This window comes from Plectropomus leopardus, chromosome 13, assembly GCF_008729295.1.
Source record: "Plectropomus leopardus isolate mb chromosome 13, YSFRI_Pleo_2.0, whole genome shotgun sequence".
Lineage (NCBI taxonomy): Eukaryota > Metazoa > Chordata > Actinopteri > Perciformes > Serranidae > Plectropomus > Plectropomus leopardus.
The window spans coordinates 18669931-18695802 of NC_056475.1; the positions used below are offsets into that span (position 1 = coordinate 18669931).

General features: G+C 38.0%; 1 protein-coding gene across 1 annotated transcript in view; it reads left to right on the plus strand.

The window, feature by feature from the left end:
* The first annotated feature begins 1147 nt into the window (after nt 1-1147).
* rxfp2a (relaxin family peptide receptor 2a) overlaps nt 1148-25872 on the plus strand; it is a 46661-nt gene continuing 21936 nt past the window's right edge. The window contains exons 1-5 of the mRNA XM_042499272.1: nt 1148-1408; nt 8210-8353; nt 14247-14330; nt 15042-15147; nt 24712-24783. Of these exons, the coding sequence (XP_042355206.1) occupies nt 1354-1408; nt 8210-8353; nt 14247-14330; nt 15042-15147; nt 24712-24783 (461 nt within the window). The 5' untranslated portion in view covers nt 1148-1353. The remainder of the gene's footprint in view (nt 1409-8209; nt 8354-14246; nt 14331-15041; nt 15148-24711; nt 24784-25872) is intronic.

The window sequence follows — 25872 nt, forward strand, 5'->3', positions numbered from 1 at the left end:
TTAAAGACACATGAAAGCTTTTTAATTTACAAGTGGAGAATTTACTGATGAATTTTATTTCGTAGAACAAATCGTAAAAGTCTCCTTAGCTTGTAGACCTGATTTCAGACATTTAAACAAAAAAAAAAAATCAAAAAACACATCGACTTCAAAACAAGGGAAGCAGAAGCTCAAAAATCCTTCTGACTCATTACTATGGTGCTCTATTGAAGTAAAATACAATATAGTAGTGGATAAGGAGTATAAAGTAGCATAAAACTGTAATAACTACTCAAGTAAAGCACAGAAATGCTACCTCACAATTACTCTTAAGTGGCTTACAGTAGCTTACTTGAGTAAATGAACTTATACCACTGGTGCAAAGCCATTACACTCATTGCCTGGCTGAGGGCAGAAGTGAGCCTCTGTGTGTCACACACAGACTGTATGTAAGAGGTACTCAACTTGCAATGCATTGGGGCCACTTCTGCAAAATGACAAGAGGCCAGGGGCAGCTCATAGCAGCCGATACATCTAGGATTCGATGACATTTCTGGGACTTTAGGAAGTTTCAAGGATTTTAGGAAATATGTAGAATTACAGGAAATTTTCAGGATGCTCTGACATTTCCAGGATTTTGCAGACATCTCAAAGATTAAAGGACATTTCTGGGATTTTATAATGTTTCTAGGATTTTAGGACATTAGGGGCTGAGATAGGACCTGTGTGTGTGTGTGTGTGTGTGTGTGTGTGTGTTGCAGGGGAACCTCCACTGGCACTTTTTTCTTTTTTTTTAAATAAACAAACTCCATTTTGATGCTGTTTTATGCACTCTGGCATCTTATGTCTATTAAAAGTACAAAAATGATGAAAAAAATGATTTTACTGTGAATTATAAAATGGTTGGGGGGCCACAAGGCACCCAATCGATGGGCCAGATTCAGCCCGCGGGCCGTAAGTTGAGTGTCACTGCTGCATGGTGTCACAGAAAGGAAGGAGGGAGGGGGGCACCTGTGTGTGTGTGTGTGTGTGTGTGTGTGTGTGTGTGTGTGTGTGTGTATTGACGCGTGCGCGCGCGCGTGTCTGTAGATAGGGGAAAGAGAGGATACGGTGGCTCTCGACAGCAGTCCTCTCAGAGGTCCGAGCGCAGTGTGGAGAGCACGTCGCTGTCTTTGCGCTCCGGCTCGGGTTTACTTTCCGCGGTGGATCCGATGTCTTAGTTAATGTTTTCGGTCATTTTTTAATGTGCATCCTCTAACATATTGCACAGACTGATACTTATGCTGACTTTTTCTGTCGACTGCCAGGTTCTCACTGATCGTGGATCGGTCTGATGCTTCACAGCCGGAGCGTATAAAACTTCTGAGCCTCAGGATGGAAGTACCTGTCTTCATTTTGCTCCTCTATCTGACCCGTACTGAGATCAGAGGTAAAAAAAAAAAAAAAAAGTCTTTTGATTTACCATACCATACCATAGAGTAATTTATTACATTTTTGCTGTTGCATCACTGGGATCTTCTGGTAGCCGAATATCTGTCTCATGTTTTATGAATACGATTATTAGCCCATTGTTATAGGTAATTTCCCTAATTTTAGCACAAGATTTGGTTTCATCACAGTTCAGGGTGCTTTTGTGAATGCACATCGACTTCTGTGGAAGACCCAATTGTGCAGAACATTAAACTGTCAATAATCAGTTTTAACTCCACAGTAAGCTGAAAGCTTCTTGTGTTGTAAATGCTCATCTGGAAGAAAACTACTCTGTTTGCACTCAGTAAGGCTTGTAGGTTTTTGAGTTGGACAGAAATCCAATTTCTTTGGGGAACTGTCCACCCTGCTGCTCAGATGGATGTTAGAAAGGCATGAAATAGGCTGTGATATTCTGCACAACCGCTGTCCTTCTCACAAAGATAGAATCATAAAAAAGTAGGGTGTTTTAAAGAGTCTATCAGAGATTGTCTTATGTTTAAATCAGTAAGTATTGATTCATATTTAAGTATCAAGGTGACATTATGCTGGCATTTCTTTGGTCTCAGGTAAACTGTTACTTCTTGGTCTGTCAGATGTTGGTATTCAAGTAGATTTTCCAGACAGTGGGGATTTCAGATGGTAAATATCCCAAAATGTATTTTACATGTCTTATTCATTCATGCCCACGCTCACTCTCTTCACCCCAGTCTGTGACTAATCTTCAGATCTCCTGCTGTGTGAGAACTGTTCGGATGAGGTCTGTGTAAATATTTCACGCAAAGACACACTCAGCGTGATTAAACATAATGTTGGTGTTGTTTTGTTTTACACTCTGCTGAAATTCCTCTTGTTGTTGTTCAGTGTACAGTGAATTCACAGTGCTTCAGTAGATGGATGGCGCTTAAAATAATTTCTAAGAAACTGGTTGTGATTAGTGACACATTTTGATGAAAGAGAAATGATCACTCCTGTTGATGCACAGATATCCACGTTGATTTCATCCAAATTATTTTGTAAACTTTGTTCCAATCCAATCCAGATTTATTCATAAAGCACATTCGAAAACAACAGTTGACCAAAGTTCTGTACAAAAAAAACCCTGTAAAAACAACACACAGGATAGAAAAATAAAATAATTAAAAACACAAAACACAAGATAATATAAACAATTCAGTGGTAACACAAAGACCAGCTTAAAAGACAAAACGCCAAAAATATATAAAAGTGTGCTCATAGTGACTTAAAAGCCAGGAATAAAAATGTGATTACAGACAGATTACAAAAGGTGCTCAAGATGATTTCTGACATTCATCAGAAGAGACTTGCTCTGACTGATCTTGATCTTTGGCAGTCTCCAAAGTTAAAAAAAAAAAACAAAAAAAAAAAAACTTAAAAAAAACACTTAAAAATGTAATTCAGCCTCTGGTTGTAATAGGAACCAAAATATGACCATTTGAAGATTTTGTAAATGTCTTTATTCTTCTTAACAAATATGAACCTGACTAAACAGGAAGCTTTTTCAAGAAACTATTATTAAATTGTGATCAAAGTTGTGTTCATCAGTAACACTGCATCAAACACTGCAGGCTTCACATTAAGTTCAGTTGAGTTCAACTGTATTGTCCCACCAACGGAAATTAGGTTTGCAAGACAATAAGATAAGATAATAAGACAATAAGATATTAATTTCCATGAGATCATGATGCCAGAATCTCACTGGGTATTTCAAAAACCCATAAACTGAGGCTAACAATTGAAAGACATCTATATGTCCAGAGTAAAGAATAATACCTGAGGTGGATGCGGTCTATTATTTTATTTTTGTCTGTCGGACAGTGCAGTCCATTTTTTTATCTGGTTAAACAGTGATGTTCACAAAGGGTTCTTTTGTTCAAATATTTCAAATAAGTTCAAATAATATTTGTTGATTTAACTCATGACCTTTTCATGAGTACTTTTCTTTGACTATTCAAATTTATCATGATTTAATATCCAAGGCAAAAATAAAAAAATTAAAGAAGCAGTCATTCCCAATGAAAATCTTAAGTCTCAGGCTCCCACCAGCGATGCTAATTAAATATGTATAAAAGATAAAACTGCACAAGTAAAAAACAAAATGAGAATCTAGAACATAACATAGTAAAAGTTAAAATGCAGGGTTTAAAATATAATGTATAGTAACTGCAAATGAATAAACTGAATATAAAACATGAACATACGTAGGTATAAACGGTAAGTTCATCCGTTGTCCCAACTGAGTTTGGTAACCAGATGCTCATTTCTTCTGTCATGCTGAGTTCGGGGCGATGCTGGGCCAGGTCATTTTGGCTACCTGTGATAAAAAGTGAAGTGAAAGTTTCAGGTAAAGACATGAGGAGCTCAAGAGTTTAACAGACTTACTGCCTGTGGTGGCATGAAGATGTCACTGAGCCGCGTGATTAGGGACCGTCTGCCAGATTGCAGCAGGCAGCAGGCTTGTGTAGAGGTCCTCTGTGGATGGCAGCTCTGTCCTGGTGATGTGCAGTTGCTCTTGTTAACTATGCTCGTGAAAATAGATTTTCACACATATTTTTTTGTACTGGCTGTGTTCTCCTGTCTGCATGTTTAGAGGGGTGACACCACCCCAAACAGGATAAATGGGTCTGAAAACTGGATTGATGCTGACAGTTTTGGGCACTTGTGTCAGGGCTCTCTGACTCTATGAATACCAAACTAGCCTCATGAACAGAAAAACACTAAATCAAACTAACTGAAAACGTGACTATTTTCTTTGCGATCTTTCTAGTTTCAGATGAGAGAAACATTTGAGCTGGACCACACTTGTTTCTTTGTTCTGGGTGCCTTGGGTCTCAGTGTACTTTCACGATGTGTCTGTTTTCATACGTGGCACGTCGGGTCTGCAGGCACATCTCAGGTCAAATCCCAACGGATTTAAATTCAAGTGTGTGCATTATGGTCTTCTCATGGAGTAAAAGGTTTGGGGCAATACAACTGATCACTGTGACAATCTACACAGTTACTCCTGCTGTGTTACTATATGTGTGTCATTATGTGCATATGTCATAATGAGTAAAGAATAACACTAAAATGAACAAGCCATAAGCGAGTCACTGAGGGAGGAGACTAAAGGACTTAAGTCACAGATCAAACAGAAGAAGAACTTTTTCAAGTTTTTCATTGAGGTGCTGCAACTTATCAGATACCTGCTGACTAACCCAGATTAGCCTTTTGAAATGTCATGAGGACTTTGTGTTCTGGAGAACATCGGCTGGGTACTGTGGTCCTAACACATGACAGTAGGTCCAGTGGTAACCACTGAGATCAAGTAAGGAAAAAACATGAAACATGGAGCACAGCTGACTTTAGAGGTCATATTTGTTGTTTTTTTATTGTTGTTGTGTTTTTTTGCATTCACATTTACTGTATGTCTTCCTTACATTTTACTCTTCACATATGACAGTTGTGGTTAAAGAAGTCTTTTTTTTTTTACCATGATGGCAGCACTGCTAGAGAGCAATGTTAAATTTGAAAATTACATTTAGGAACACAATTGCTCTAAATTCTCTTCCATGCTTTCCTGATAAATTTTAAGACTCACTTTGTGTTTAAGAAAAATGACAAAATAAATAAATCTACCTTGTAGCTTGTACCTTTATCTTCACAGCTTGGTATGTGGCCATCAGCCATATATAATTCTGTTAAGTTCTGATAATTATTTTAAAGGTCATGCTCTGATATTTGCATTTGGGGTTAGTGTTAGAACATGTTTACATGCTTTAATGTTACTTTAATGTTAAGCACACAAAAAAAAACATTTTTTTGTGTGCTTACTATCTGCCTCAATATACCTGTATTCACCCTCTGTCTTAAACACACACACACACACACACACACACACACACACACACACACACACACACACACACACACACACACACACACACACACACACACACACATTTTAGCACCATGCTCTTTAAGCACCCTCCCAAAATAGTCCAGTCTGCTGTGATTGGTCAGTGTTTCTGGGTCTTCCATACCTGCGTTCTTAGCGTCTCTGCACCATCACTGCTGCCAGGTAATAGCCGCAACAATACTGTAGTGGCACTTTCTACCTTTTAATAGTGTAGTTGTAACATAAAAACTTATCAGTTTTCTGAAAGGGACTATGTACATTTTGGATGGATTGAGCATTTTGATACCCTGCTTAGGATTTTACAAAAAAAGACATGGAAATCTGGCTTTTTACAATATAGTGTGTGACAATATATAAGTGTGACAGAGCAGCTTAAAAATGGATGACTCGTTTTATTCCAAGTTTTGCCATTGAAAATTTGTTTTCATTGACAAGTATTTTGTACTGTAGAAATGTGGTTTTATACATGAATTTATATTCAATAAAAAAGGGATTCCGTTTTAAAAAGTCTAAAGTGGCAGCCTGCAGAGGTCGCCAAACTTAATTCTGTATACCTGCTGTTTTTGTTTATGATTGAAGGTCCAAAGTAATTTCTATCAAGGTGTCTAAAACATGGATGCCTGCAGTAAGATAAAATAAAATAATCGACTGCAGCATTAATATGTTGGATTGTTTTTGATTTTTTTTTCTGTCATTGCCATAGCTTTTCCATTCTTTGCTTCCTCCTCTGCTCTCAGTTCTTCTATTTCCAAGCAAGCCATGTGAGTCAGTGGGTATCCACAACAAAAAAGGCTTTACTGCCAGTTCACCTCAATTGAATGTAGCCATTTTTTTAATGTTAGTATTTTCACCTATACTGTTGCTGCTTTGACAAGTCAAATTGTGCTGCTGTTAAAAGGATCTCTTCCTCACCTGTCCACCGGGCATCCTCAGTGTGCTGCCCTGTCCTGCACACCTGTACTAATCACAGCTAATCAGCAGTGATCTTTCCCAGCAGCTCCTCGTTTCCACTGAGTGTCTGTTTAGAGGGGAGGCTTGTGTTGGATGTGAAACTCTTGCCATTCCTGTTAGTGTTGCTATTAACTAACCTGACAACATGTTACCTGCATCTGTGCTGACTTCACATTTCCTTGGTCTTGGTTGTGACTTGTGGCACACTCCGGTTGTCCCTGATATGTTGTAGTTTATAAAGCCATGTGCTGCAAGTTTATTTCTACAAATTTCAGCATTGCACATGAACAAATGGCAGCTTTCAAAGTGTTTGTGATGTCATTAGAAAATAAGCCAGTAATAGACAATCCCATATTATTTTCTGATTGCTGATAAAACAAAGTGGAACCAAAAGTATAAGGAAGAGCATTTAGGTCTGTTTTCATTGGCTTCCAGAAAGAAGGGAGTAACGTGGCATGTGCCTGTTGCAGATGTGAGCAGGATCCTTTGTTTTAGCTGGCAGGCAAAAATGAAGGATTTGCTTCAGTTGTGTTTTACAAGCCAGAGACACAACAGGCTGCGGTAAATGAACAGCCAAAAGAAGTATTTATGACTGCGAAAGAGTCTTGTGATTAATGGTTTTGGACAGAAGTTATAACTGCGATAAATAAGGAATCTTGATGGTTTATGTGAAACCTTATTAAATTAACCCTTTGTTCAGTCACACCAGTTTAAAAGTTTTGTGTGCATCAAAATGTGGGATATCAGTTAAGTGATGGCGCAGGGATCAAAGAATAGTGGGGTAAAAGTTAAGAGGGTAAATTATCACAAAAATCCAGATTTTTTGGTAACTCCAAAGAGGAAGGCATTGCATTATTTAATCTTTACTTTATAGGAGTGATAACAGTTGATAACCTGTAATTTATCATCTGTGTGGGAGAGTTGGGCCGTGTAGGAGGAAATGAGGGAGGTTTGTGTCCTGTAAACAAGACAAGGAGTGCAAAAGACAGTTTGCATGGCTTTGGTTAATATTTTGAGTTTTCATTCACTCACTTAAAATGTCTATTAAAAATACAGCTTTGAATGCGATGAAGGCAGAGGCAGAAATGGGTCAGACATTATCGTTTGTATAACACGCCTACGTCTCCTTCAATTGGTAATAATAATAGCTAGTGCGCTGGCTGCAATGGAAAAAAACCTGCTAATGTTTTGTACATCCATCGCCATGCTTCTTGAAATGTTATCATGAGAAGAGAAGTTGCATAACATCACTCACTGGAAACACAGCATTAGGTAACTGTTTGTTTGTTGTTTTACCATCTGTTTATGAAGACGCATCAGTTCCACCTGCGTAGTTCTGACTCTGTGATAGTGTGGCCATCATGAGGTCAAGGAAAGAAAATACAAAATGAACTTGTGTGGAGGGCCACATATAGCATTTTTTGGAAGTTAAGCTTTGGACTGGCCTAGGTTAAGACTGGCCTGGGTTAGATTAATGAGGCTCACAATTTTTTTTTTTTATTCCCAAATGTTATGACTGTATGCCCACTGAAGTTTTGTCCATTGCTGTGTGAAGAGACATTTCTCTGAATTAGTGAATACCTGCAGCTTTCACACAGCAGCAGGATCAATGTGAGTATCTCCAGAGTGAGAAGTGCTGTGCACATTTCTGCACATTGCACAGCGTTGGTAACATCATTATTTGTCATTAAAGAATATCACACCAGTGGCCATCCTGGATTGATGAAATATCCTGTTTTTAATGTTGACGAACTGACAGGCTTGTTGCTGGGTCACATGCAAGTGACAGTCACATGCAAGTGACCCAGCTACAAGTTTTCATGGCTGAAATTTGGTGTTACTTGTGAAAACAGTCAATGTAATCCCACTCTCTTTCCTGCATCTCTCCCTCAGCGCTGCTGGCCAGCAGGGCAGAAGAAGAAGCTAGATGCCCCCTCGGTCAGTTCCCCTGTGGCAACATGAGCGAGTGCCTCCCACAGGCTTTGCAGTGTAACGGACACAAAGACTGTCCCAATGGAGCTGACGAGCGCCGCTGTGGTGAGTGTTTTTATAAACCAAAAACCAAGCCAATTTGCCTCTTCACATTAAACAGTATGGGCAAGTTCAATGTTGTGCATCCACACAAGTGAAAGACAGATCATCTGGCCAAAACACAAACTCTGCATTTTTAACATCACTATTGCTATGGCTTGTTCAACACGGCCAGGCAAAGGATAGTTCAAGGGGTTCAAAATCTACCTGTCACCTCAAATACGTTTTTCCTACAAGCAGAGTGTCAGCACAATTATGATTTGGCTTCAGTTCTTTTGAGCAGAAGTATGAGAATCCCCAAGATGATCAGCAGGAAATAAAAAAGCCAAAGAAAAGCTGTGCACTTTTGGCAGAGTTGATCATGTCCTGTACAAGTGAGCCGTCAAGAAGAAGTCATGAAGTAATTACTTAAATCTCTCAAATTTGCGCTCATATCCAAGCTATGCAGGATTATTTTTTAAACTTAAAATGGATACTCATAGGCGTGACCTGGCAGGAGACTGGACTGAAACCCCAAAATAATTATTACTCTCACATAACAAGTGGCTTGGCTATGCGGTGGTTTAAATGCTACTTTTCGAGCCCGGCCTATGTTCAGTTCTGATACAGCTGTGAATGTAGTCACAACCTAAAGGCAGAAACAGACAAGTTTTTGCTTTCACTTATCATTATGAACTAAATGTTGATTGCACAATGTAATGGCTATAGAATAATGGCACCATTAGTGTTTAGATTGGTTCTCAGAAAGCCTCACTCTCATTAGGGGTGACTGTTGCTCTGGAGGTAGAGCAGGTCATCTGCCAATTGCAAGATTGGCGATTTTGTCCTCCAGTACATATTGAAGTATCCTTAGGCAAAATACTGAACCCCAGATTTCCCTCGATGGCTGTTCCATCGGTGTGTGAATGCATTAAGTTGAGTAGTAGATGGCATCTAGAAAGATAGCATCAATGTGTAAATGTGTGTGAATGGGTGAATGTGACATTTAGTGTTAAAAGTGCTTTGAGTTGTTGGAAGACCAGAGTGGCACTATACAAGTGCAGGTTTGTTTACTAAGTAATTCTGTCTGCCAGCGGGTTTGACCTCCTGGGAAATCAAGGCTCGATTTACAGTGCAAGGGACGCTATTGCACATTTAATTCACATTTAATTCAAGTACATTTGTTTCATATTTGCTGAAACTGTCACTATATTAAAAAAGAAGTAGGCTACGTTAGACAGTCTATGAAAATTATTACCAAATTATGATTCATGTTTGATCAGCACCTCCTAGTTTGACAGTTCGACCACAGTTCACATGCAGCGGTTGACATGATAAACAACTGCGTGAGACTCATTGACTGTGGTTATTTTTGTTCATGCGTGGTAAGGCCATGAGGACTACTACAAGGCAATGGAGTCGGCAGTGGATTTTCTTTTTTACTATCTCTCATTTAGTGTTGTGTGAATATAGTTTCTGCACATATGAAAAATATATATTTTTACAAAATATAAAACTACAGCTTTAAGTGAGGAAAACGTAACAGTTGCCGAGCTCCTCTTCATACGCAGAGGAACAGGCTGCTTGTCACCGGCTCATTTAGCCCATCATTCACAACTTCAAACCGCAGCTTTCAGCCAGAAAGTTAATCCAACACTTACACCATGATTATTATTAAGACGTGCCACCGGAGTCATTCTGGACTACAATGAATGTCATGATGAAGCAGTGAGTGTGTCAGTACCTTTTTTATAATGAATATTTTTGAAAGGAACTATGATAGCCATGCAGCTTATATGTTACATACTAACAATGATGACTAAGGATGGCATACTATTTGCTTAATCATAGGCATCGGCGTAGCATCATAATCATAGGCCTTGTGTCGTAGTAGATTTATCTGAGGAGGAAAGTAAAAGGTTTCAGATTTTCAGTTGGCTCTGTGCTGATCATAAATGCCGGTTCACATTATACTGAGGTTTGAAAAGCAACTGCAACCCATCAAATTGCTCCAAATGTATTCATTTTGAAAAGCAAAGACTGTTTTTCATTTTGTATATTGCATATTGTTTGATAAAAGATTTCATTAAATAATTTGAACTACAGCAATAAAAGTCAAGTAAAAGTTTGTGGGGTTTTTTTTTAGTTTTTTTTTTTACAGTTAAGCAATACTTAATGTGATGTGATTCAGACCAACTAGAGCCTTGCTCTCCTGTGACCTCAGGCTCTTGGGCCATGTAGATTATAAACCACTAAAAAACCTCCTCACCTCACTCTGTATTCTCTACAACTGTGAAATAGCTGAAGAATGGAAGAGAAAGCTGAGCATGATGGCAATAGCACAGATGGCCTGGACAGCATCAGAAAAAAGATGAAATACACCAGAGTCAAGTTAAATATTTCAAAAAGGCAGGTTTCATATTATCATTCAAGACCAAGCTCCTTCAAAGCAACAAAAGAGTGAAAAGAGTGCCACCACTGCCATGTCTGTTAGCTTCAGATTGAAATGTATATGGAAAATGAGTCATTTTCAGTTAATTTCACTCCTTACACCAGATGTACCATCATCCATCACTGGAGACTTAGATCAGACTATTTTCATCTATCTGATGAAGAGTTTCAACTTAAAAACATTTTTTTTAAAACATTGCGTTTTGTGCAGGGTAAAAGTATATTTTTCGCATCAGTTTGATCAAGAAGACACACAAATTAGTCTCTCTGGCCATGTTAGGGACTTCCTGCCAATAACCAGAAACACACTCTGGGCACCAGGCCCTCCCGCAGTATGCAGCATCCTCACAGCTGGCTTGCATCTCCCTCATTCTCAAAGGTAAATGTTGGCCTGATGAGCATTTTTATAGAGTTTGGCATACAGCTCAAAGTATAAACACTGAGACACTTGTCTGTGTGGCGTCTCTGATATTTTAACACTGAATCCCTGTTTGATTTTGGCAACATCATACACCACAGGGATTTTCATGTAATTGCATGTGTTGGATAAAAGCAATTTGCTCAGTGTGGCCCTTTCTGTCATCTGTACAACTGCAGCGCTACACCTGCAATTTACCTGTTTTTTCATAGAAGCACCCTCCAGTGAGAAATTGGGAGTTCTTTTTTTTAGGTACAGGTGTTGATTTAGAACATGTTCTCATGCACTTAAGTAGGAAAATATGTAAGTTTTTAATTTTATAATTGGCTCAAAGAAACTCTTAGACTTATTTAAAAGTCACACACAATACTGCTCCTTTTATATCAATGTGCTGATGCTGGATTTGTGTCATGCAGAAGATCAGTACGCTGGTGCCAATATAAAAATGGGGTACGATGACCTTGATCATATCATGCAGTCCCTCCAGGATTTAGCGGGGTGTGTTGGGGATTGTTGTGGCCCTAAATGTCTGATTTCACAGCAGCTTTCCTAAAAAAAAATGTAATGCATGTTGCAGTGTTTATAGGGGTTTATTTTGCAGTGAAATTCTGGGGGTAGTGAAAATGGCAAAAATAGTTGTGGTGCTGTCTTGGATCTGACACTGAAGGACAGGAACAGACTGAGTCAGATTGTTAAATGGTCCAGTCGCCTGATTGGTGAGTCATAGCTGAGCATCGAGTCCCTGTATACTCAACAGCTGCAGCGGATAGCCAGTCACATTACAAGTGACAACTCCCATCCTCTTTCTGAGGAATTTCAGCTCCGACCATCTGGGCAAAGATTTAAAGTACCTAGGTGTAGGACGAAGCGCGACAGGAACAGCTTTGTTCCAGTCGCTATCATTCATTTAAATATAGCCTAGCATGGATTGCGCACACATTTTAAAATTTTTATATTTATTCATAAAACTATATATCTGACTTTTAGGCTATATTTGAATTTCCACTTTTGCTTTAGTGGCTTCTCTTGAGTCCTATTTCTTGTAAGCTTGTGAGTACCCGGTGTTTGCCCTGTCTGTTATGCATGTGTCCTCTGTCAGTGTTTCTCTTGTTTAATGTTGTAAACTAGCATGGATGCTCTCTCTGTTATGCTGCAAAACAAATCTACCTACAGGTACAAATAAAGTCACCTTACCTAACCTCAGAGTCTATTATTCTGAGCCATTAGTGTTAACATCAGACTACGAGCCATTAATCTTACACCGACACTGAAACTCTGTCGTTTAACCTATTAATAACTGCTAAGTAATGTTAGCTGTGTTATGCTAACAGCACTGTTTCTGTGTGTGTGTGTGTGTGTGTGTGTGTGTGTGTGTGTGTGTGTGTTTGTGTGTGTGACTTCGTCAGAGGCAAAGAGCTCCGGTGGCTTAAATAAACAGAGAGAGAGAGAGGCTGAGCGAATCAACACACTGCACACAGCTCTACACTGCAATTAGATTTTACCCATCTTAAATGTTCAAATTTGTGGTAAAGTTGTGGTGATTGGAGAAAAAATGCAAAGTTGCACAGAACTGAGGGGGACTGGCTGAATTTGTGTTAATTGTTTCAATCGCAACATCCTGCAGGGATTGATTATTCCTCTTAGTGTTTCATCATTGACATTTAAACTTGGCTGGTGAGGAGGAGTGTGTGTCTTTGCAAGCCAACTAATTGCTCGAGTAACAACTGTGTTCAAAAAAAAAAAGAAAAGCTTGGCAACTCTTCAGTCTGGTGAGACTTAATTGAAAAAGAAGCTTGAAGAGTGACAAATATTTTGGCATGGCACAACAGGAAAAGTGAAAGAGTGTCAAAGAATAGTGTCAGGGCTCATAGCAGGACGATACCCACAGCAGGGCCTAATAATCTATCAAAACTAAATATAACTTCAGTACTGGGCTTTACAGGAAAGCATACTCACCTTTTGGCGCATTTCACTATGTGTAATGATAAGTGTCTGTTGCATAATTAACATTTGTGATGATCTATGGCACAAAAAGCTCGGTCAGAACGTTTATTGTTTTTAAAAATCCAGTAAAGTTTATTTTTCCTGTAAACAAAGAAAAAACATATCCTTCCATCACATCTGCTCATCATCACTGGTGACTTTTCAAAGCTGTTTCTTATCTGTGTTCACTTTCAGCCTCCAATGCGTCAGGAAGGCTTTGAATGGTAGCTGACAGAGAGCTGTGGCTGCTGTGCACACACAATGTACTGGCTTTCTGTCAGAGACAACATGTTTGACAGCTCCAGTCGGCTCTGATTTTCGCTATTGATGTAAAATTTGTCTTTTAATTAAAAGACATCTACAGCTGATTGAAGCTTCATTCAGATATAAATTGTAATAGTCATAATAATCCCTTGATTACTGTTTACAAACTGCAAGGTTAAAGGAATAAAAGATAAATAATGCAAACAAATAAGGTCAGCCAGACATAACGCAGGATCTGGCCTGACTGTGTAATGTGTAATTACGTGTGACTGTTGCTTTGTCCAACTTTTGCAAGTATAAAATATTTTTTTCTGCCACAGACATACAAGTATCAACAGCTAGGAGCCAACCTACATTTAAATAGAATTGATGTCCGTAACATGACAGATTACGTTCAACAATTTTTGACATTTTGGCTGTCAGTCCTCCCAGTATAGCTAAATTTAAGGCCTTTTTAAAATAACATAATAATAATAAAATAACAGTTTTAAAACATCAGGAAATCATGCCAGAATTGCTGTTTGCAGCTTCACCTCTGCCGTCTCCTGTGAAGCCCATCTATCTTTTAATTAGAAGTCGGCTTCTGAGGGTTCCTGACCAAAGCCTTGAGGTCGTCATCCCACTGTGCAGTGATTTCACAGAGGAGGATGCCTAAGTCCCTTAAGATTATCATGTCCCATGCTGTGCCTCTCCTTTATGGATCGTTTTTCCTATGAAATCAGCAGCAACCAGGTGACTGTTCCAAACTGGGTTTTATCTGTCTGTGCTGAACAGATAACAAATGTTCATGGTTTGTCTTTGCAGGAGACAACATCGGATGGGCGGACTTATTTGGTCAAACACTCGAAGGTGCCAATCAAGTGAAGCAGTATTTCCTGAATGAGTGTCGTAAGTGTGTGCAGCTATACAGTATTTGTGTTCAGACACACAAACACACACACGAGGATCATCTGTGTGTGTGTGTGTGTGTGTGTGTGTGTGTGTGTGTGTTTAATGTGAGTATCATCGGAAATTTAATCACCATTGGTCACTTAGAGATTGTAATTGGCATTTTTCACTTCAAAAATTGTTAGAAAGTGTTGGTAATCATTTATTGTGGTGCTCAAGACCAACAAAGGTTTCATGTTGTGTCCCACAGGACCATGTCTGTCAGTTCTTAACATTTTGTAATGGACCAAATCATAGTGTTTGTTTACAATAACATCGGGATTTAAAAAAAAAAAAAATGTCATTAAATTTAATTTAATGAAATGGCAAGAGCAAACGCCGCCTTATTTGTTTTGTTTTTTTAACTACCTAAATTAAGTTCCTAAAAAAAAAAATCAAATTCAGTTTAAGTGTGTGCTTATTTAGAATGATTTCACCATATTTTCACCTTGTTGTCAGACAGCCTTTTCTGACAGGAAACATAAGCTGTATCTCAAATCACCAGACTCTATTAACTGATGTTACTTTGAAGAACATGAAAGTTGCTGGTCTACCGCTGCTTCAATCAGTTAGTAGCAGAAAACAAATATGCTGTCACAGTGATTTGAACTGTCATTCTCTAAACTGTGTGTGTGTGTGTGTGTGTGTGTGTGTGTGTGTGTGTGTGTGTAGTCTTGCAGGAGTATCCAGAGAGTTGTGACTGCATACAGACAGATGTCGAGTGTGTGGAGGTCAACGTGCAGAATGTTCCTCGACTCTCTCCGAATGTGACTTGGCTGTAAGTTTCCTCTGCGTGTAATTACATTGTGTGTGCGTGTGTATGTGTGTGTGTGTGTGTGTGTGTGTGTGTGTGTGTGTGTGTGTGTGTGTGTGTGTGTGTGTGTGTGTGCGTATGTGTGCGTGTGTGTCTCTGTGTTGGCTGTTTCTATCCACATGACAACTAGTTTGAGTTCAAAGTGAGAAGCCTTCACAGTAGAGATTCACAATGCTTTTTTCAGGATGTTTTTTCTGTTCTAGGAGATGTAGTTATTGGCAGAGAAATTAATAGTCGCAAAACCTGCTGTCAGACACATTTAAACACAAATCATTATGATTTAAATTACAAGGGTGATAACTGTAACTGCGCAATTTTCGTAATGAATGGAGCAGTGAATATGTGTTTTTACTGACAAAGGAGTCTTGCTGCAAAGAGGAAAAAAAGAAATAAAACCAATTACCATAACTGTTGTCAAATGATTAAATACCACCGAAATGTTTTAACTTCCTATTGCCCTTTAGATGGTTTCTCTTCTCAGTTATTTCTGTGTTCTCAGCCATTTTAGCATTTTCAACCACCCTCATTATTTTTTACCTTTCTTTGGCACCATGCTTTGGCATCTTTCTGTTTTTCTTTGAAGTCTGAGTTGACGCCCCTGCTGTTGTTTCTTATGTCTGCTGAAATAAGTTTACTTGAGCGGGTTTTTGTTATAAGCTAGTACAGATAATAATTTAAGTCAGAAATTCTGCTGTTGTTTGTGAGTGCTGGTCAGCAATTAGTTAAACAAGATACAAAGTGCCAATAGACCTTTTCCATGGCAAATATTTTGACTTTGTGACAAAGCACAGTTAAAACAAATTTCATCAATAAGTCAGTTGATGTCAAATGTCTCAGTGAAACAGCATGCACAATACTACGACCTGCTCGCATTAATCGATAGATTGATTGATTAACTATTCTTGATGTTATCAGCCACATAGATGTGCTTTTCTTGCTATGACAAGCCAAAATGTCTGCTGTGAAAACGAAATCTTGGTGAGCTTTGCAGGTGTTGGTAGTTACATTTCTGTGCTTTGGGGACAGCCAGGCTAACACCCCTATTCCTAGTCCACAGGCAGGGGGGCAGAGGTATAGGAGATAAGGAGTCATGTCATGCATATACATATTGTTATTTTCATCACACTCTTGACCTTTGATTCAGTTTGTTTCAAAGTGGCATTTAGATTTTGTCATCATCCAAATTTGCATGTTCTTATTATTTCCTCTTGAAGAGATACCCCATGTTGTGTGTGATTGTTACAAGTTAAAAAAGGCAGGTTACTTTCATAAGTTCTTCTATGCTTTTTATTCTCATAAAAATGCTGCAAAATTCTCTATTCTTGCCCGAGCCAGAAATCAATGTTCAAGCTCCAGTAAGTACAAAGCTGGATGCTTTCTCCCACTTAATCTTCTCTGCAGACGCTGCCTTTTAGTTGTAGAGTCAATGCCGTGGTTTTACTTTCAAAGTGCTGTCTGGCCTGCCTTTGATTTTGATTTGATATTGAAATGTGTCTAAACCCAGCACACAAGCACAGTCTGAGATCCAGTGGGAACCACCAGCTTATTTTCTAAACACAAAAGGTGACTGGACTTTGCACCCACATAGTAACGCCCACTGCCGCTGTTGATATACACACATTTCAACTCTGTTGGTTTTAGCTTTGATTCTTATTTTCTGTTTCTCAAATGTAATTCTTGAATTCAGTTGAGCAGATTTCAAATGCAGGCAGTTGCCCATACATGCTACTCATCTGTGAAACGTCAGAGCAAATGACTGGATAAATGAGACAAGGATTTTACTGCACGAGTTGTGTGAGAGTTTGTTTTCAGAAGTTTTGCTGCTGTTAAACATAAGCCCTATTTACTTCAGTTCATCCAAGTTTTTCTCCATTTTTGGATTCTATGTTGCTGGAGGCACACATAAAAAGTTTCCTTCATGAATTCATTGTAACACAGGGTGAGTAATTGATATACAATTTGAGGGTCAAGTATTCCTTTTAAGCTCCCTTAACAATATATACAAATCTGCATTAGTAATAAACAAGTTCAGGCCCATATTTTTCCAACTTTAATGCTCTTTCTTCTTAAAGATGGCCCCCCAAAACAACTCTTCTTTGCTCTCATAGCATATGACCCTCTAATAGCTGTGGATAATGGCTTTTGCGTCATCTTATTCTAGCCTGCAGTACCACAGTCTATATCACAGTGTCCTGTTTTTTGTGGAAACACATCATAACCTGGCACCCCTTTGCTTGGCTGGAACATCATGCCTCCTCATTAACTCCTCTTTGAAACTTAGTATTGACATTACTGATGCTGATCCCTCTGGTGTTTCTTCAATGAGAAAAATCAACAGAGGGGATTACATTGCTCTTAACTGCGAGCTGTGCCGATCTGATTTGTAAAAACAAAAATGGAAAAAGTATTAAAAAATCTGAACTTTGAGATGAAGACAGACAGGCAGCTGAAATATGATGATTTCCCCACCTGGGAAACAGTAGATAGCGAAATTATGATAGTGATCATGAGAGATTGTAAATTCTTTAAACAACATCTGTTATAGTCCCATCCAAAATGTTGTTTCCCCATCGAGGACATCACTTCATTCCTGTTTTACCTTTTCCACAACCAGTATCATTCCAGCTTGGTATAAATATGTTTGTGCTTGTGGTTCCCTACCGAGCTATATATGAGAATAAAACATTTAATTACCTTTACTGGATTTTTACCTTTAATTTTGATTTTCATAACCTTTCCTTTGAAGATCAAACATGAAGACAATTTTTCTTTTCTTGTCATTTTTAGGTGCTTAAAAGCCATTTTATAGGCTTTGATTTAGTTTCTCAGGTTTGTTTAAATGGTAATTAAATCATTTTTTTTTTTCTGTTTTCATACAACACTTTTTTCAGTGTTGTTTACAATAAGTGTGTTAACTCAGACTTTTCTGTATTTAAAAGGTTTTACAGCTGGCTTCCGGTTCCGCTTCACACGAGATGGCAGCTTAGACAGCGAGTTCCTCCGAAAGAATAATAAAGCGTCCTGCTAAATAGAGAATAAACGTCTGAAGTGTTACAAACAGTTAGATAGCAGGACCGCAATGGAAACGAGAGACAAAAGCAAGAAAAACACGATGGATTTAATGGAAAACGAAGAAGAATCGCGGCCTGCAGAGGCAAACGCTGTCGGCAAAGATGGCGGACGTCAGAGAAGTACCGACAAACAAAAAGTGAACATGGAGCGGATTTTACAAGAAATTCAGGACTTCCGAAAAGAGAACAACCGCCAGCTGGACGGTATAAAAGATGAGATTAATAAAACAAACCAGAGGATTGAAGAAGCAGAGGATCGTATTGAAGACGCTGAAGCCAGGCTGCAAACAATGGAGCATGTGATGAGGAGCATGCTTAAAGTTCAACAACAACAAGAGGAGAAACTCATCGACCAGGAAGGAAGAGCAAGGAGGGAAAATATCAGGTTGTATAATGTGCCAGAAAACGAGGAAGGAAACTCAATGATAACTTTTATTGAAACACTTCTCAGAGATAAACTGAATATCCCTCCCGACACCGAGTTGCACATTGAGAGAGCCCACAGGGCATTAGCCCCGAAACCTGCAGCTGCAGGAAGCCTCGGTCGATCATAATTAAATTTCTCCGATATAAAATAAAGGAAGAAGTTTTGCGAAGAGCCTGGGAAAAGAAAGAAATCCTCTTCAACAACCAAAGAATTTACTTTGATCACGACTATCCCTCCGCCGTCCTGAACAAGCGAAAGGAATATAACGAGGTGAAACGAATGTTAAAGGAGAAGAGGATTCGCTTCCAGACCCCCTATCCAGCCAGGCTGCGGGTCTTCTATGAGGAAGGTACACGTCTGTATCACACGATCAGCGAGGCCACGAGAGATATGGAGGACAGGGGTCTCCCGGTTAAAGCAGTCCCACCACCAGAGGACCCGCTGGAGAAAATGAACCGACATGCGTGGCACACAGCAGGAGATGGACGAGCGATGGGCAATAGATCACCCCGGAGAGCCGACATCAGAGAAAAGCTTCAGGTTTTCAGACGACAATCACCTATTTGAATTAACGAAGGAAATAACTGATAAAACCCGGACATGAGGTAACACACACTTCGTTTCAAAAGTAAAACCCCTCGCCATCAAACAAGAGAAACTGACTGGATTATGAAGGCTAATTATAGTACACAAAAAACTATTGAACTTTACTTAGCCTCCTCCCCAAGAATACCAAAGTTAAAGTGACGGTTCTTCTTTATCTGTGTTTCTTCGTTATTTCTCTTTCCTTTCCTGGAATAAATGGAGGTTAAAAACATACAACACTCAGTAGGATGGACACTTTATGGACTAAGCTGTTGTGGAGGGCCCTTCTGCAGGAGTTTAAGGAGGCTTTCCCTTCTAAGCCAGAGGTTCTCTCTGGTCAGTTAAGAGGTCAACTTATAAAAACCTCACTCTTGGAAGCTACATTATGGCGTTTCATTGGTTCTTTAGAAGTTGTTAACTGTTCTAGTTTATGTCTTTGCTTTTGTGTAATACCAGAGATGAGCTCTATGGCAGATATCCTGTGGCAGCTGGAGGTTACTTAAAGGAAAATGACAAACGAAAAACTGAGGATTGTTTCCTTCAATGTAAATGGCATACTGAATCCGGTTAAACGAAGTAAAATACTCTCAAAAATGAAGAAAGAAAAAGCACATGTAGTCTTTCTCCAAGAAACTCACTTAAATGATATTGAGCATGAAAAATTAAGTAGAATGGGCTTTTCAAAGATACTCTTTTCATCATTCAAATCTAAACATAAGAGAGGTGTTGCCATTCTGTTCTCAAATAAAATAACTTTTGAATCAACTTTTACTTTGAAAGATAAAAAGAAGGTAGGTTTATTCTAGCTACAGGAACATTAGAAGGAATAGAAATTACCCTGCTAAATATATATGCCCCTCCTGGATGTGACTTCTCTTTTTTTAAGAAGATTTTCGATACAATTGTGAGTTATACTAAAGGGGTCCTAATATGTGGAGGAGATTTGAACCTACATCTGCAACCAAAGTTAGATGTCTCAAATCCACTACGCACTTCTAAAGGAATAAGTAAAAAAATTTAAAAAATTGATGAACGACATTGGCTGATAGATATATGGCGAGAAATGTTCCCTAACACAAGACAATACACACACTACTCCATGCCCATTCTATCTATACTAGAATTGATTATTTCATAATTTTTAATAAGGACAGATCAAGGATTTTGAACTCAGACATAGGCACAATAGACCTCAGCGATCACGCTCCAATTTATATTACTCTCGACCCGGAAAATTGCCGGAGAAATACACAATGGAGGTTAAACTCTAGTCTTCTCAATGACTCATCCTTTAAAAAAAAAATGATTGACGAAATTCAGATGTACATTAAAGAAAATAATAATGAAGAAACTTCACCACCTATGATATGGGATGCAGCAAAAGCCGTCTTACGGGGTAAAATCATAGCTGTGACTTCACTCAAAAAAAAGATCGACAAAAAAAATTACTTGAATTGGAAAACCAGCTGAAGCAAATGGAGAATTTACATGCACAAAATCAAGATCCAGGTACGTTTCAACAAATTAAAAAAATTAGAAATGAGATTAATTTAATATATACACAGGAAATTGAGAAAAAAATGTTATTTACCAGACAAAAATATTACGAAAGTGGTTCTAAATTTACAAAATTGCTGGCATGGAAACTGAAAAAGCAACAGGCGGATAATACAATACACAAAATACAGAACCCTCAAAATAACAGCGTAGAAACTCAACAAGGGAAAATTTTAATGGCCTTTGAGTCATTCTATAAACAACTTTACTCTAAAACAATAGAGGCCCAAGAAAACCAAATAGACTCATTTCTAGAAAGCCTTAACTTACCTGCCATGACAGAGGACCAGAATAAAGCCCTAAGTGCAGAAATAACGCCGAAAGAACTGAACGAAGCAATTAAAAGATTAAAGATTAACAAATCACCAGGAAGTGTGATGGTTTCACAGCAGAATGGTACAAGGCATTTAGTGAAGAGCTTGTACCAATACTATTAACAACATGTAATTGGGCATTAAAGAAAGCAGAGACACCTCCTTCCTGGAAAGAAGCCATAATAACGCTAATACCTAAGGAAGGAAAAAATAAAATTGAGTGTGGGTCATACAGACCAATCTCCATTCTCAATGTCGACTATCGCATATATACATCAATAATGGCCAAGAGAATGGAAAAACTACTCCCCGATTTAATCCATAATGACCAAACAGGGTTTATACATATGCGGCAAACGCAAGATAATATAAGACGCACTTTACATATTATGGACCGCATTAAACAACACAAGTTAAAGGTATTAATTCTAAGCTTAGATGCAGAGAAAGCATTCGACTCGGTCAGTTGGCAATATCTCTATAAAGTCTTACTTAAATTTCGCTTTAGTGACTTAATAATAAATAGTATTAAAGCCCATTTATGACAACCCCACAGCAAGACTGAAAATAAATGGCTACTTATCTAAACCCATCATGTTGGAAAGAGGAGTAAGACAAGGCTGCGCCTGGTCTCCCCTTCTTTTTGCACTTTTCTTAGAACCCCTAGCCCAACATATGAGACAAAATGATAAAATAAAAGGAATTCAAATGAACAAAGTAGAACACAAAATAGCTTGTTATGCAGATGACATCCTTTTATACTTACAAGAACCGGAAATATCTTTACCAGAAGCCATGACAACTTTAAAAAAACTAGGCGCTATATCAGGATACAAATTGAACATCACCAAAACTGAAACCCTTTCATTTAATTTCAATCCATCCGAAAGACTTAGGGAAACATACCCCTTGAAATGGAAAACAGAATCTTTAAAGTATTTAGGGGTAACCTTACCTAAAGATTTAATAAAAATATATGAAAAAAATTATGATCCACTGTGCCGTAAAATCAAAGAAGACCTCTTCAGGTGGAACCTTATTCCCTTTCTGAGCCTAAGCTCACGAATCGAAACGATCAAACTCAACGTTCTACCTAGATTCCTATATCTATTCCAAACACTTCCAATTCAAATTACCCAAAACCAATTTGCAGAATGGGAAAAAATGATATCAAGATTTATATGGCAGGGAAGAAGACCCCGTGTCCGATATAAAACGTTACAGTTATCAAAACAGAAAGGAGGCTGGGGACTGCCCTCACTGAGAAACTACTACATCTCAGCACAGATAAGGGCGATTCTTTGCTGGTGTAATCCATCTTATAAAGCTCAATGGAAAGACATTGAATGTAATATAATACCCAATTTTCACTTACAGGCTATACTCCCAGATAAAAAATTGCAACAATACATAGATAAATTGGAGAACCCTTGGGTAAAATTATCCCTAAAAGTTTGGCGATCACTAATCAGAGAACATAAGCTAGAAGATGCTGTTAAAATTTTAAGCTGGTGTGCCTATGATTCAGATTTTGCACCTAACAAACTAGACGATAGATTTAAACTATGGATTAAAAAGGGTATTACAGTGATGAGCGGTCTTACACAGAATAATGACATCTTAGATTTCCAAACTCTAAAAGACACATTTTCACTAGAAAAGCAGGATTTTTACAGATATCTTCAATTAAGGCATTATTACAATCAAAAAATTGCAAACAAGGACGCTAGGGAAGCCAGTAGCTAGCTCATTTGCTCAACTGTTTATTGAGGCCTATAAATCAAATACTAAAAGAGGGATAATCTCTCAAGTGTATATAAAAATCTTCAAAACCTAGAAAAATACTCAACGAAATACATACGAAACAAATGGGAAAGGGAAGGAGGCCTGACACTGACAGTTGAGGAATGGGAGAGCATCTGTACATTTCAGTGGAAAAGCACAAAATCTCATACGTGGAGGGAATTCTGCTGGAAAAATATTATTCGACTACTTTATCACTCCCACGGTGAAGGCTAATTTCTGTAATGGCAGTCCTCAGTGCTGGCGAAGCTGTGGCTGTCAATCAGCAAATCATTACCATGTTTTCTGGGGTTGTGCAAACATACAGAATTATTGGAAAGATATACATAGAGCAATACAGTTTATTCTTCAGACAAATATACCACTAGATTTTAAAACCATGTACTTAGGATATATCCCACCTGAACTCATAGGTATTGATAAATATCTAATGGGTATACTGTTAGCAGCGGGGAAAAAGGCTTTAACTAAATGTTGGTTGATGCAGACCGGGCCTACAATAAACAATTGGATTGATTTGACAATAGACATATATATTATGGAAAAGGTTACTTTTTCTCTCAGCCTTAAGATGGATCAATTTATTAAACACTGGGAAAGATGGGTTCAATTTGTTAAACCTATGAGACCTGATTTTATCAAAATAATGAATTGAAGGAACATCCATTCTTCACGAGTTCATTCACAAGATGTCACTTCTCATCTCTTAACAATCTTACTAAAAGTTAACTAACTGCTACAGGGTTTTTTTTTTTTTTTTTTTTTTTTTTTTTTTTTTTTTTTTTTTTTTTTTTTTTTTTTTTTTTTTTTTTTTTTTTTTTTTTTTTTTTTTTACATATTTGTATTTTCTCTCTCTGGGTGTAAATAGTTCATTATGTGTTTTCACTTAAATCCTAACCAACAAACAAAAGGAAAGGAAATGGTTGACGGACCAGTCATAATGGACACTGGACTGAGAGATTCTGGTTGTAGAGCAAGAGGACTCATTCATAGATGCTGTGCTCTTGACCCTGTACAGACTGTGTCTCTGTTGGAAATGACAGGTCCTTCGGATTTGCTGAATCATCTGTTTCAATGTACATTTCCCAATAAAAAGATTAATTTCCAGGTGTTGATATATTTATATTTTTGTATGTCAGAATAGGAACGCTCATTGTAGGATATAAAGAATATTGCTGCTGTTTGCTGTTAGTTGTCCTTGCTGATTTATTTGCAGGAGATTTTATGTCTTCGTTGTCTGTATTGTGTACAAAAAAAGGTTCTTTAGATTTATTACCAATGTGTTTTATTGTTCATTAATTCCACTATGGTGTTTGTGTATGGGTGCATAATTCAGGCATACAATATACAATACAATCATTTGCCAGAATTGCATCTGCAAAGTGTGTGTGTGCATGTGTGTGAGAGAGAGGGAGAGAGAAGAGAAGGGACGGGGTGAATATAAATTTATGCTCAGCCATTTTTATGTTCCTGACCTTGAGGAAATCTTTTGATGAGAGGGACCTTTTAAAGTTTCAAGTCTTTACTGAGTCCACTCTGACAGATTGTGCTTTTATTCCTGTGGAATTGGGGCACAGGATCTGTTTAAAAGACACTGAAATAGTAGCAATTAAGGTTTTATGATACTGTTCATAGTCCATAATGCTTCAGATCTTTCATCCTCTCTCTGCCTCTTTCCCACTGTCTGACTGTACCTGCTCCCCAGGTGTCTGTGTGTGCCAAATGTACATTGTGTTTTTCTTACCGTGGCATTTCATGGATTTTATTGCAGGTCACTAAGGAGCAATGAGATCCGGGAGTTGTCTGATTTTGTTTTCTCAGAATACTCCTCTCTGGAGAGATTGTGAGTATTTTCTTGATGCTTTCCACATCCTCACAATACACACTTGTGTGATTTCCTCATTACACACTTCCTCAGAATCTGTTGGAGGAAATTTTATTGTGGATGTTCACAACAGTAAAGAACAAAACATTACTGAATGAGCAAAAAGCAGAACTATGTTGCAAATACTCCAACAGAAAGGCAGGTACCCAATAAATAGAAACAATGATGAATTGAAATGGAGCACTTTAAAAACTCTAGTAAATGAAGATTAATGTGGTGTTTTTATCTAGTAGTTTTCTGTTTATTTATGGCTTCAATTTCATAATTTTCTCTCTGCACACTGCTACACTCACTGCTGATCTGCATGACTTTTTGGTCAGCAAAACATTCATCAGGTGTATGATCAGGCATCACAACATACACCAGAAACAGGACCAAAAAAATCAGGTCAGTTTGTGAATGGGCCAGCTCAAGGAAACATGCAAATTACTATCCAGGTACGCTCACACTGTCAAAAGGTTAGAAAAAGATGACAGGTAAATATGGCCAAATATGTTAGTAATCATCAAAATTCAAATTATTAAAGGAAACAAATGTACATCAAATGATCTTTTAAATAGCAATAATATAGCAATATTTAAATCTATTTAATTCTCACAGTCCAACATATTAGCCTTTACCTTTCTTTTGACAAGACAGTGCATTCTACCTCTATGGTATCACTATCTTTTTCCCTGTGGCTATATATATATATATATATATATATATATATATTCTTTTCAAGAATCATTTAATTACCTACAAACTTTGCTGCCTGGCCAATCCCCCATTCTCATTTTTTATTTTTTGAATCGTATAAAGTATTTATATCTTTCCTCATTAAGTTTACACTTTTTGTCTTGTAATTCATCATTATTTGTATGTCTATATATTTTAAATACTCACTTACTAGTAGCAATGTTATTTTCTATAAGAGAGACAATGTTTTGATGTTGTTGTCAGGTAAGTGGGGTCTCACTTTGACACCCCTGAGAATATTCATTTCACAGCAAAAATGGGAAACTAACACTTCATACCCCTGTATTTTTTGTATTTCCAAAGCTTAAT